General features: G+C 38.3%; 1 protein-coding gene and 1 pseudogene across 2 annotated transcripts in view; one reads left to right on the forward strand and one right to left on the reverse strand.

Moving 5' to 3' along the window:
• Positions 1-13655, reverse strand: part of LOC107653853 (runt-related transcription factor 2-like) — a 70950-nt gene extending 57295 nt beyond the window's left edge. For both annotated transcript variants that reach the window (XM_016440727.1, XM_016440712.1), the window contains exons 1-2: positions 13175-13655; positions 12909-13032 (exon numbers count right to left, since the gene is read on the reverse strand). In XM_016440727.1, coding sequence (XP_016296213.1) covers positions 12909-12966 — 58 coding nt within the window. In that variant the 5' untranslated portion in view covers positions 12967-13032; positions 13175-13655. The remainder of the gene's footprint in view (positions 1-12908; positions 13033-13174) is intronic.
• The window catches only part of LOC107653894 (transcription initiation protein SPT3 homolog), a 136408-nt pseudogene that overhangs the window by 11664 nt on the left and 110189 nt on the right, over positions 1-14555 (forward strand).

The following is a 14555-nucleotide window of genomic DNA, read 5'->3' on the forward strand; positions in this document are numbered from 1 at the left end:
ATTACACCTTCGCTGGGATTGTTTTTGTAAAACCATCTCGTTACAAAAACAACCGTGACCACAGGTGTTTTCAGTGCACTGACATGTTGCTAATTTGCTATTTGACAGCAAAAGACTTCTACATGTGGTCTGAAGCGTATTATGATGAAATTCATTTTTTAATATGCTTCCAATCGTTCAGTCGTGTTGGAAAGAGTGCTTGCTTTGGGCAGGGGTTTCCATGATACATGCATAAGGTGCTAAAGATAATACAGACGGTTTAATATGGCCAACATCCTGCTATTCGCCTCTCTGTGGATTTGACCAGCCTTCATCCTCCTCTCTGAAAGCCCCGGCCAATTAAAACACATTTATTGTACTTCACTAAGGTAAGCAGTGTCTGCAATGATGGATGATTTTGTAGCCAGAATACGAGAGAGGATCAGACACCGAACACCAGAGCTGAGCTTCACATGTCTAGAATCTGAAAAGTAGACTAAAACTTCATTATTACGTTTATTATAAAGTGTGGGTGGGGAAAAAATAATATTAAACAATCGAATTCCAGTGGATAAAGTCGCACCATTCATTATTTCCCACTGGATATTTAGAGATACACTTTATTTATAGAACGTTTACTTTGTGCGCTGCGATCAATCGCCGTCAAATGTTAATTCACTGTCAGCGTCAATCAAACAAATAAACGCAAATGGCAAATTAAACAAACAAGCAAAAAACCAATCTACCAACCAACGCTGCTGGTGGGATTCATTTGGGACAGATTTGTCTATCTCCGCTTCGATGCTTCAGTCTGAGCTCATATTCAATGTGGGTTTTATCACGGCGCAAGGCGATGCGCTCCGACTGCTTCCCTTTAACTGCTGCTGACTTCAAGTGTATCATGGCCTGTGGTTGTAACCTGATCAAAGTAGGTCCTCTGTGAACTCCAGGGTTCATCACTGACAACTGCATGAAATTCTTCTGCTGAAGTGATTTAAAATTGCATTTTTGTGGCATCAGAAGTTTCAGTCGCTATTAGTATGTTGGCAAGAATGTTTAAAAATACCTGAAGTTGTCACCTATTTTATTTTGCCGCAATTATTTATGCCACGGTGTTAGTACTACTGTACTCAGACAAAACCCACACCAGCATTTTTGTGGCTTGCAAGTCCTGCCTGGTTTTTCTTTCATTCTGCATTTCAAGAACACTACAGTATGAACTAGAAAAAGCTCCTAGATCTGAAATGCATTGTTGAAATATGGAAATGGCAAACGGTGGCTTTTATACTGCTTGGGCTGCATTGAGGGAAATTTCCCGACTGTCGTTTTACAACCATTAATTTGACAATAATTTTTTTTTACAATGTAGAACTAATGACGTAAATGCATAAGTGAGATTTTTAATGCCTCTAAAACCCGTTGCATGTCTATACGCTGTTTTTGAGAGACGTATTGCTAATTAAATGTGACGTATTTTGTGTTTTTGCCTTACTATCTGTAATTACGCCATGAGCTGTTTGTAATGTCAGTCCCTTTATTATGACAGGCTGTGTAATTGCTTTTTTGCCATTGTATAAACTCACATACATGCACAAACTGCTGTCACTTCCAGTGTGTGCAGTGCTGGTGTTATTTCTGACATGTTTTGCTTGTTTACTTAATGGTTCGCTAGTTAATATTATGTTTCAGAAGTCAATACGGTTGACAACAGCAAAACCGTTTACACTACCATTCGAAAGCCTGTTTTTCTTTTTTTTAAAGAAAATAATACTTTTATTCAGCAAAGATGCATTAAATTGTTCAAAAGTGACAGTGAAGGCATTTATAATGTCAAGTGTTTCTTGAGCAGAAAATCAGCGTATTAGAATGATTTCTGAAGGATCATGTGACACTGAAGAATGGAGGAATGATGCTGAAAATTCAGAATTGCATCACATGAATAAATTTCATTTTATGAGATATTAAAATATAAAACTTATAAAAAAGCTTTTTAAAATTGTAATAATATTTCACTATATTAATGTTGAGCATAAGAGATTTTTTTAGAAGAATTAAAAAATTGTACCGACCCCAAATGTTTGAATAGTAGTGTGTATAGTAGATTGTTTAAAGGTATAAATAGAGGTATAAATACCATATTTTTTGAACATGGACCATGCTAATGCTATGGTATTGTCTGAAGTTTCTTAGAGTATATTAGATACTTTATACTCTGAAATACTTACAAAGTACCACACTGTTGCCATGTGTACCATGACATGAGCTGATACTAACATGGCTGACTTTCTCTCCTTTTTATTTTTGAGTTTGCAGCAGGATTTTTTCCCACAATGTTCTTTCATTTATGTAATGGCCATTGTGAAATAAATCTTCACTGAAAGGGTCATATAATATCTGGGAGCAAAACACAATCATATTTTATATTCAGGAAAAAGTTGCTGATGGAAAAGCCATTTATGTGTCTTTGTGGGAACGTAATGAGACTGAGTGAATGTAGCACTTTAATTTACTCCCAACAATTAGGTGAACGTCAGCCACTTACTGTAATTAAATACGGCATTAAGATTCAGAGTTGTCGGGAAGCGTCGAGTGGCATTCCCAGGCGGGACAGCCCCCTGTTGTCTCGCGGCATTGCTTTCAGACGTCTAACCGCATTTACAGCGATCTGCTACAGGACCTGGGTGAAACCTAGGGCCGTTGACTAGCAACCTGTAGGCATTTGTCTAATTCGGGCTTCTGTCTCCTGGGCTACATACAGCCTGTATAAAACCCCCTTTGCTTTCAAGGCCCCTCGAATGTTTTCGTAAACTTGGATGGAGACGAGTCGCATTGGAAGCAAACATCAGTAATGAGCTGGCACGCAGACTCTCTGGTTAACCAACTGTAATTTGGCGACTGAAAAGAGCCTCTCATCACTACTGAGTATTTGTTTACCACAGTTTAACTCTAGTGTTTCTGCACAGAGCCTCTTTCTGAAAGACGCGTTAACTGTTGCTGTTCTGACCTGATCGTACTGGACGTGGAATGACCGTGTAGTCATATAGAGATGGCTTTTCTGTCATTTTTACAGGAAATGTCTGCAGTTACTTATGCCATCATATGCTCTGTTCTAAAGCCTAGTGAGCCTACATTCTAACTGAAATGGAATATTTTAAGTGAGCGATTTAGAACATTCTTCATACTGTAGGAAACAACTGCAGTGTACTTCAGTATGCAAAGCACACTAGAGATTCAAGTTTGGCATTAACATGTTGCTAAGCTAATGGTATGATACTCTAAGAGTTCAAAATGTGGCACACACAAATATTTAGCAAAATAATACATTTTTTCATTCAGTTAGACAATTTATTGACACGTTTTGGTATTCTCTAACTTTCAAAAGTTTGATGTTAAGATTTTTTAAATGGTTTTTTAAATTGTACTCAGCAAGGATGCATTAAATTGACCAAAAATGAGTGAAGACATTTATAATGTTACAAAAGGTTGTATATTTCAAGTAAATGCTGTTTTTTTTTTCAACTTTTAATAAAAAAATCACAGGAATAAATTATATTTTAAAATATATTCAAGTAGAAAACATTTATTTTAAATTATATATATATATATATATATATATATGTGTGTGTGTGTGTTTTGTTTTAATATTTTATTTTAAATGTATAATGATTCTATTTTTTATTTATTTTTTTTACTTTTTTCAGCCAAATTAAGGCAACATTGCATTTTTCCTTCATAGAGAAAAACAATAAACAGGCATCCTAATAACAGTGATGCCTGTCTAGGATGTCTTAAACTGCTGCCTGTGTAGGCAGCTCGATTGTTTTGGAACCGAGCTGGTGAATTTGTTCTGATTCTTCAGTTCAAATAGTACCTGTAACATGATGGTAATATCAACAAACAAGACTGATTATATTTGACTCCTTGGCCTGATGCTGCATATTTTTAACGCTCTTTGTGTCCTTCCTAGCAGCTGACAGCAGTAAATTAAAGAACAATATGCTCTGGAAGCCTTTATTTACTACATAATGAACTCCCTACAAAACAATGCCAGTAAGCCAACTGCAGTCTCGCCCATTGCATCTCGCAATACTTCTGGGAAAAGGCTCGGAACAATAGAGAGATTCCTGAGCGTATGAAGCTCGCGTTTTGAAGTCGAAACAGAATAAGTAGGTGCTATAGATGCTCTGTGTTCTTCTCGCTTGAGGTTTTACGAATGCTTCGATCGATGGCTTGATGTGCGCAAAACAAAAATCAGAGAAGAATGTTTTGCAACCTTCTTATTAAAAGCATACATTGAGGATCTGCATGCTTTCTATAGAAATAACTTTTGAATTGATTTACGATGCATTCGAACTAGGACGAGACTCCAACCTTGTTTTGATATAAACGGAGAAACTCTTCACTCGACGCCCATCAATATTTAAGCATCTTCAAATTACCTTAGCCGAGAATTGTTCGTGCATTTAGACGTTTCCTCTCGCATTAATTGTAGCACCATTTACCCTCATTGCGGTCATGTTTATTAATAAGAAGCTGTGAGAATGTCAATTGTTGTCTTTGTCAGCGAAATGCACTCTGAAGTCCACGGAAAGCTCAGGTGCTTTCAAATCTCTCCAAGAGTATCAAACTCCAGCGTTACTCCTTATTTTTCAGTGGAAAACAACTTCTTTGGAGATTCGCCTTTGGACGTCTAATGCATATTTAACAGCGAGGAGGAACTTTTTAATAGACAGTGTCAACCTCGGTGAGGGAGTCTTTCTGATTAATTTTACATGAGGCCTGGCCTTTATACTCCACTGAGTGGCTGTTATTTCCCCAAAGGATTCAGTGATATACCGAAACACCTTTATGAGTAGTTTTGTGCTCGCAGTGAACACACAAGACAATGAAATCGGAGACGTGATGTCTAGTTGAGTAACTATAGCAGCCTGCCGAATGCCGTCAGAGGATGAGTCAACAGCCGTTGCAATCAGAAAAACAGTGTTGTTGACAACGCACTCGGTTGTGGGGTTAATTCTTAATGACTGTTTTTCTCCTCTGAGCTTTAACGTGCCTCCAGTTTGGCGTCTCAGCTTCTCCAAAAATCGTTCTCGGCCCATTTGCAGCACGCTGATAATCGCTAATTGATTTCATTTAGGCCGCGTGCCATGCATCCGTTAACTTGGTGGATCTCGGGCCTGTTTGCGGGGAAAAACAGTGCGGAATGCAAATAATCTAATGCAGCTAACCATATAAGTGTGCATAAATCGGCTTATTTTGATGTTGCTCTATCTTTTTTGGTGCACATTTGATTGTATGCTAATAGAACATAATGTAAATGTAAATAATTTCTGCTGTTGTTTATGCATTTATAAAATGGTCAATTTCAGTATTCAGCCATGTTTGCATAATAAAGGCACATGCAGTCAGTATTAATATTAATAACATTTGTCTTTGATTTTTGTAGGATAAACTTTAAATAGTCGTCAGTGCTTGGTTTCCAATGTAAAATCTGGATCCTGAAGCCAAACCATTTGAGAAGCACTTGATTAACCCACATGAATGATTTAGTTCTGATGACACATGGTGATTATGTTCTGGTTGGTGTGTTCTTATTTTCTACAGATTATAAGTAATAAAGTTTACTGAGAAAATAAGAAACTGTATATTTTGAGGGTCCAGAGATTCCAGTGTTCCATGTTTATTTTAAAATACAAGATTCACATGGATTGGCAGGAATTCTGGGCTTTTCTTCCTAGAAGCATCGCAAGATTTTATGGTTGAATTCCCAATTCTTCTCAAGCTGTGCCACACAGTCTGCAGGTCTTCAAAAGGTCTTAAAAAGTTTTCATTCAATCTTACACAATTGAAAAAGCTTAAATCAGAGTAAAAAGTTGATTAATAAGTTCATTAAATATTGGCATTAAGTGTTGCATGCACAGTATTTGTTTTCCAATGCATATATGTAAATATTGTTAAATCAAGATACATTAACTTGAGATGCAAATGTGAATTCTTGAAAGATTTTTAAAATTAAGTAAATCTATGCTCAATACAAGAGCAAACATCTGTCAATGGGGAATGAAAACTTAAGTAATTTTGCTTTCAAGTAAATGTATCTTGATTTAAGAATATTTAGACATTTGCACTGGAAAACATGACAGAAATACTGAGGAAGAACATCATTTTTTTTGCAATTTTTATTTTTTTTAGGTATTTTCTAATACAACTCATTGTCTACTCCCTAGACATTAAATTGAAGAGAACATTTTGTTCTCTTCAATTTATTCCTTGAATTTTCTTTACTCGGTTTTAAACAGATCTTAAATTTACCTGCAGAAACCCTGAGTGATATCCGTAAGTGCAGTGGACGTGGCCTAAAGACCTTTAGAATCTGTGAGATGACAAAGTGTTTCTTTTGTGGTTTCAAAACACTTGTAACCGAAGACGAGAACTGGATACTATAGAATCAAACCTAGCATGTAAAGAGCCGCTGCATGGCTCCCCGAGCGGATATCCGATACGCTCAGGTGTGTGCGTGGGGTTCTGTAGCGAGTGATTGCTGTGCTCAGATTACCGTGCCAGTTAGAGAGGGCTATTTTGTCCTTTAAAGCTAATGTTTAGATTTCCATGTGCGTTCTGCATGCTGCTCACACTCACGCGCCGGCTTCCGTAATTAGCCCTGACGCGTTCGCTGGCACAAGAGCACGGATGTGTTGATTGGCAGGCACATGACATAATTTCAGGCCCGTTTTTCGCCATCGCGCTCTCCTGTGGTATTAGTGTTGTTTGAATATTTCTCTGCTCTTTTGTGGACTTGTTTACATCAGTTAACTCGAATTTGAATGTTTAAATCTGCAATCACAAATCGCGTTTTGAACACATACGTGTTTTTCCAGCATTTTCGGAGCCAGACAGTTTGTCTCCCAGCTCTTCGCTTATTGTTTACATATCAAAAATGTAAATTTTTAGGGGGAAATAAAGCATTACAAGGGTCTATTTGAAAACACTCCATTTCCCCTGCGGTGAGCAGTGGAGCCACAGTTGGAAAAGGAAGCCAAGGTTGAGGAGGAACGCCAGTGCAGCTCGTCCAGTTTTTCTGAGTCTCATTCCGGGCATTTTTACATTCTGTTTTCCCTTATAGCCCTTGTGCGTATCGTATTCTAAATATTTTTAAGTGATGTTCTGGCTTGAGAAAGTTCTGCATTCCTGTCGAGGTTAAATCAATACGGCTGTGGCGAACAGGTAAAGCCTTGTTAAATGCAGTTGCTGGAATCACTTCATTACGGCACAATCAAAACAGCCAACTTATCTGAACATTTCATATTTGACCCTTGAAACCGCCTAGGCTTCGACTGCAGGGTCGCATGAATTGCCTTATAAATTTAGCAATATTTATTTTTGAAAGAAAAAGCTGCTTTGGATTGTCAGTTGTCTGTTTGTACAGTGTGGTTTTTCTGTAGCAGTACTCGTCCTCTGTTTGCCAATTGCTACAGGAAAGCAAATAAGAAACCTAGGAGGCCTTTAACATCAAAATATGCCAGTGTGTCTGCAAGCAAATTAGTGTTTCTGATGCAAACGTTGTTGTTAAATGTCACTTTGGTGTTATTGATTGATATTTTGTGATGCATCAGAATTTGCTGTGTGTTATGCCCGGTTCAGACTACACGATTTTAGCCCGATTTTGCCACGATTTGCTTGACGTAGGGTGTCGTGGGGATTCGTAAACGACAACGGGCGTCAGGACGCAAGATTCCATCGTTTCAGCACGTGTACTGTGTCATAGTGGACGACAACCGATTCCGCGTCTGCGATGATTCACGACATCACGACAGAAAGACTAGCATGCTTAATTTTTTTTCCGTCGTCCACGACGAGTTCTGTCACATTGGTGACGTTGACCAATAGCAGCACAGATGCTCTTTCATACACAGGTTTCAAACATGGCAAAACGAAAGATGACTGACAAAAATATCGTGTAGTCTGAACCCGGCATTAGTCCTGCTAAACTCGAATTTTGCATGACCGCAAAATCAAATTTGTGCCAAAGAAAGCCAAGAAGCTGATTCAGCAAATATATGCAGGCTAAATATATATACAATGGAATTTGAAAGTCTGAAACCACTGGCTTTTTATTTAGACATGGAAATTTTGAAATATTTTAAACAAGTGTAAATAAGAAATATTTAAGAAAGAGTCAGTGCTATTTCTAGGTGATTATTCAAATGTAAGTAAATTAGTGATGTTGATCATATGAATTTATTATTTTTTTGGTAAAATGTCTTAAATCATGCTGGATTATATGGATCATCAGCTCATCTTTTGATGTACATTGTTAAAAAAAGGTCTTTAAAAGGTCTTAATTTGCCATTCCACACATGAAGGCCTTAAAAAGGTCTTAAATCAGAGCAGAAAGTCTTGAATTCATAAAGTCACCCAAGTGCAAATGCAAAAAAATGAATGTCTTCCTCAATATTTTTGTTTTGTTTTCCGATGCAAATATCTAAACATCCTTAAATCAAGATACATTTACTGGAGATGCAAACTGAAGAAATTATGCCTTGTTTTCTGAGAAATTGAATAAAATTAAGTTTAAAACAATAACAAATATCTGTCAATGGGGAATGAAAACTTGTTTGCCCTTTGAATTAGGTTGATTTTTCTGAGGCAATTGGCAGATTTGTACTTGTTTTAATCTTGATCTCACTCTGTTGGAAGTTGTATTTTCAAACTTTGAAGCATTGCTATTATAAGACATTTACTTTTAGAGACATACACCATACAGTTTCTTTACTTGGTCTTAAATTTACCTTCATAAAACCTGAACAAACCCTGTAAAGAAAGTGTTGTGTTAAATTAGAAAAGATGCAAAACAGAAGCATTTTTAGTAGTGCTCTTACCTCAGTTTTATTTATCATTATAATTTAAAATATGTATTTGTAAAGTATTGTTCTCTAAATCAGAAATCTCTATATTATTCCACCTTTTCATCGCTGAGATGGTCTCAAGCTCGTGGTATGAGGGGGGCCATTCATTATCGGAGCTGTTTGTCTGGATTCCAGCTCTATAATCCTCCTCTTTAAATACACTTACATCAACCATTGGCTCCGTCCCTCGTACACAATCCTCTGCCTATGAATTCTGTATTTTCATGTATATTTCCATCAGCGACTGCTTCAAACGGCGATATATCAGAGGCGCTGGGTTGGCTGGCTATGATTTAAAGATGGTTTGTGGCCACTGATGGTTTGTTGACTGGGTTTCCACGTTACAGAAGTCGGGTCTCTTCGTGTTATGGGACTATTTATTGTTTCCCACTTTTAATGTTATGTTTGGCTGACTGAGACTCCATGGTTAAGTGTTTGATTATTTTCTAAGAAGCTCCCTCCAAGTTTGTATGAGACATCAATGCCCCTCTTTGTCATGTAGAGAAGCACATTGGATACGGTGTGTGGCGCAGGAGATGTCGTCTTTGGTGTCCTGTCTAGCAGATTATGGGGTTTTGATTAAATTTAAATGACCTAATTTCATTAGACTTCAAATGCAAATGCATTTTTGTAGTATTAAGATAATTCCCTATCATGCATTCTTTTAAAGAGCCAGACAATGCTTTGTAAGTAATGTTCAGATTGCATGGAAATGCAATATAGCATCATTTAACACAACCTGATGATCATGTTCTCCAGCATGATTTGAGATGTTTTTAAGCTTAACTAGAGTCACATGTTCAGATTTACTCCAATTTGTCACCTAGAAATAGTACAGAATTTAAAATATTTATTTTTCATTGTACACCATAATGTTTTGCAAAGTTCAAAATCCTAAAACATAAACAAAATATCAGGACTTTTTGAGGTAAAGAAGCGAACACAACTATGATTTGTTCTCCTCTGGTTTCTCTGTTTGCTTTGAGCAGCTCCAGCAGAAATGAACTTCTGCATCCGTGTGTCTCATATCACATTACAACCTCGTCCTCTGAGGAATCAAAGCTCATTTTTCTTACCATTCACTCTGTAATCTGTCTAATTATGTTTCCTTTTCTTGTTCTGTTGTTCATGTTTTTTTTTTTGACGCACTGTCCTTTATCATTGATTTTGGTCTCTTGAAGCTGTCCGGTCGTGAACGGGTAATTATAGATTTTGAGACAGATTATCACACACATTACGTTAGTGACAAACTCACGTTAAGGAAATGCACATGGTCTGAGAGATGCAGTGATTTGGATCTAACGTGTCGCACATGGCGTAAATTATTTCAAGCCTTCTGCTGCCAATACGACGTTATAAAAACGTAGATGCCCTTGATGTTGAAGCCAAGATAAATGCAAACTTTTTTCCTTCACAAATTAAGTTTTGATGATATAAAACAATGCAACTAAGAAGCAAAGAGCATACATATCTCATTTCATTTGTCTCTCAATGCATACTATTAGATCGACTGATTCCTTTAAATTTTTTACTATAAAATAATTGGGGATTTAAATTTCCCATTTTAAAAAACAAGCACTCCGCCTGGCTATAGATATTGCATTTCATTAACATTTAACTTGTTTTTTTTTTGATAAGCTGGACGTCTCTGACTGCTTGCTCACTGAGGTTTGGTTACCCAGGTCGCGTTTCGTCCATTAATGTTGTTTTTCTAGCGTAAACGAGAGCTGTGACTATCAATTAGCTGAATGAAGCTGCTCAATCCAGGCCAGGATATCAGCACTGGCTCTAAATGAGAAGCACATGTCACCTCTGAGCCCAACAACACGCTGCTAATTGATTAGTGACGCTCTACGAAATTTGCCAAGAGCTTGTTTAACATCTGTAAGTGTTGCATGTGACGGCCGTTTGTCACCTGAAGGAGTCTGAGTGTCATTAATAATGTTTGTGTTTGTGTAAATGGGGAAATGGGACAAGATGTTTGTGCTGCTGCAATGCGCTCTCATATTTCAGGCTCACGTTCGGAGCTGCGTTGAGTTTTGACAGGTAATGTGAATCTAAATAACCACTGTAGGATGCATTTCAGCATTCTAGTCCTACTTTAAGTTAAGGGTTTATTCTCATCCTGAACCCTGTTAACCCCATTTAACTATTAACCCCATTCCAATCCCAATATAATGTGCAATTATGAATTATTAACTTATAGGGAATCAAGAAATTTGATTAGTAGGTTAAGTTTTTAAGTACCTCAAAATTTTATAAACCCATTACTGCAGTAAAAAAGCTCCAGTCAATTGTCATTTTATTTCTTTTTGCATGTTTGAAAATGCCTAAACTAAGATGAACGCAAATAAAGAGAAAGTGTTTTTTAAAAATGTAAGTGCTTTTTAGCTTATAGAGAATAAAGAAATGAAATGATTTTTGATGCTAAAACAAAAGCATGTGATAGAGGACCTCAAAAACCTTTATAGACCCCTTATTCAGGGTATTTTGTTAAAAATTGGCATTTTATTTCCTTTTGCATGCTTGAAAAAGCCTTGATTGTTCTGAAAACAAATAAATAGGAAAATTGTGTTTGCATGTTTGTTTAATTGTTGTTGTTTTTTTTTACCTATAGATATTGAATGGGTTTTCAATTTTGATGCTAAAACAACAGTATGTTATATTGGACGTCAACAACTTTTATAGACCCCTTCATTTTGTTAAAAATCTCTGTTCAATTGGCATTTTCTTTTCTTTTGCATGTTTCAAAAAGCCTAAACTTAAGCTGAAAACAAAAAATTAAAGAGTTTGCATGTTGAAGTGCTTTTTAATTTATTGGGAATCAATAAATGAAATGTTTTTTCTGTTTTAATGCTAGAACAACAGGATGTTATGTCGGACCTCAACAATTTTTATAGTCCCCTTCTGCAGTGCATTTTGTTAAAAATCTCCTTTCATTTGGCATTTTATTTCCTTTTGCATATTTGAAAAAAGCCAAGACTAAGCTGAACGCAAATAAAAAGGAAAATTAAAGGGTTTGCATGTTTAAGTGCTTTTTATCTTTATAGGGAATCAAGAAATTAAATGCCATCAATTTTGATGCTAGAACAACAGCTGTCTAGTGCCAGTTTGTGCTTTAAATCAATGCAAGACACTTGAAATGGATGTTTCCTGATTTTAAAGGAACGCGCCTCTGCGGCCTCGTGTTTTAGACGCCACTTCGAACGCCTTGATGTGCATCGACAGTGATGACAAAACCATGTAGCTCACGCCGTCTGGCTCCGACTCAATATCCTGCCTCCATACGTTTGTCTAGAAGGGCCTCCGATTACGTCGGCATGAGAAACTTAATGAGGAAAATACTGTAAGTACAATCTGTGATCGCTCTGTCAACAGCGTTTTGTATTTGTATTTCCATACGTGCAGTGTGATAAGATGGAGATTTGTTTGACTTTTACATGTTAGTATATTTTGAATAGCTGAGGTATTCAAATAGGTTTTGCATAGATTGTGTTTTACATGTGGCTTTTTTGTGTGCTGTATAATGCTGGACTCACTCCCGGTTGTCAGACCTAAAGACTTTGTTAAACAGCTCAGTTTTGTTTCCTTTTGCATGTTTGAAAAAGCTTAAACTAAGCTGAACGCAAATAACAAGCTTGCATGTTTGTTTAAGCGCTTTTCATTCATAAGAATAAATAAAAGCTCCCTCGTTAACCATTTATCAATTAGAATTAACCACTGCAAGTCCTGCACTATTGCAAGTCTTCCACATCTTGTTCTAATGTAGCTCTGTAAATTGAAGCAGAGTGAATGTTTATACATCCAGAAGGGTTTTTCTCTGTCGTCCCACATCTGCGTTTTTAACTTACACAAACAAGTCAGCATCTCGCACGCACGCACGCACGCACGCACGCACGCACGTGAACCCAAACACGCCGACTTTTACCGTGCGCGTGCGCCGTCGCTTATCGACCTGCTCGACTTCTGTGTGACCCGCCGCTGAACCACAGTGAAATGAAAATAATTTTTCACAGCACTCACCCCAGAAAAAGTTCTGCTGACACGGAGTCACCGAGCTGAAAAGACTGTTAGACGCCATAGCCGCACGTGGATCTCCTCGGTTCTCTCCTCCTCTGGAGGTCGTGGTGACCCTTGAAGTCCTAAACTGGGAGCACAAATCATATCAAGGCATCAGAACGCAAGCGGCGGCAAACAAACAAAAGCAGCCGGCGCACGGCCGCATGCTTCCCAGAGCGTTGAGGCACAGATATCGACGGCATATACGAGTGTGGTTAGAGCGTACTTACTGACTTGTTGGGTCTCTGTGACTGGGGTTGACCCACTCTGATTAACCATTTACGCCCCAGTGGCTCCCTCCTGTCGTCCTGGGGAAATCTCGTGCACCGCACTTGTGGTTCTGTGGTTGTTTGTGAGGGGAATGAGACATTCTCGCAATCCAAAAACGTGTAAGCTTTAAAACACACTTTTTTTCCTCTCCTGATGGGCTGTTACTGGAGAGGCTGGGTCATGTGTTCGGTGACATCAGAGCAGCCGAGAGGGTTCAGCCCTCTTGTCAGTGGTCCTGCGTTTCCTACTCACATCCAGCGGGATGCAACCTCAGCTCCTGTCAGTCTGAAGGGAAGGGGCTGGGATTTTCGGCAGCTCCGTTTCTGTCCTTCTCAGCCTCTCCGTGTCCCGGTCTCATTCCTGCGCTGGTTAACTCTGCCGTTTAGGCTCCAGGTGTGTCTCCGCGTAAGTTGCATAATCGGCTCTTTGAGAAATGACAGTCGCTGCGTTGGCTCTTGGATCACGTCTGGCTCTCGACGAGCTTAACGAGCGCATTAGCGGCTGTGATTCATCTGTCTGTTTTGCGCGCCTCACAGGTTTGGAGTTTGGCACGCGGTCAGAGCGCACCTCAGGTGTCTGTGAAAGCACGAAAAAACATGTGCTTCTGCAGCGCCCTCTCTCTCTCCTGTTTCAGGGTCATGTTAGGTGCTGTGCTGAATTTTGCGTGTGTTCATGTGACTTTAAAATCAAAATTACACTTCCTAGGATTTAGACCAACACTTAAGTTAAAGGAGGGGCTGAGCCACAGAGCAGGGTATCAGTTGAGAGTGAACTCTTTTGGCTTGGAGTAAGTAGGCACCTTAGAACAGCAACTTAGAACAACCTAGCAACATTACAACTGCAACTTAGAGCAGCCTAGCAACCTTAGAACAGCAACTTAGAACAGAACAGCCTAACATCATTACAACAGCAACTCAGAACAGCCTAGCAACCACTCAGAACAGACATCCTGGCAACATTAGGGCAGCTTATCAACCATTACATACATAATTGTCTATATTATATATTGTGTTTTTGGTATTTTGTACATTGTCTATTTTGTATATTTGTATATTATTCTTTTTATTATCTATGTCTTGTCTTGTCACTGTCATTCTGTTGCACTGTGAAGCTTCTGTCACTAAAACAAATTCCTCGTATGTGTAAACATACCTGGCAATAAAGCTCATTCTGATTCTGATTCTGATTCAGGACTGATTAGGAACCACTCAGAACAGCCTAGCAACCACTCAGAACAGCCTAGAAACTATCCAGGACAAGATACATCATAGTAGCCATTAGGGCTGCACGATAAATCGCATGCGATATTTAATGCGCATCTTGTCAGAAAGCCAGATCGGA

The sequence above is a fragment of the Sinocyclocheilus anshuiensis genome, unplaced genomic scaffold (genome assembly GCF_001515605.1).
Source record: "Sinocyclocheilus anshuiensis isolate Anshui unplaced genomic scaffold, SAMN03320099.WGS_v1.1 scaffold1561, whole genome shotgun sequence".
Lineage (NCBI taxonomy): Eukaryota > Metazoa > Chordata > Actinopteri > Cypriniformes > Cyprinidae > Sinocyclocheilus > Sinocyclocheilus anshuiensis.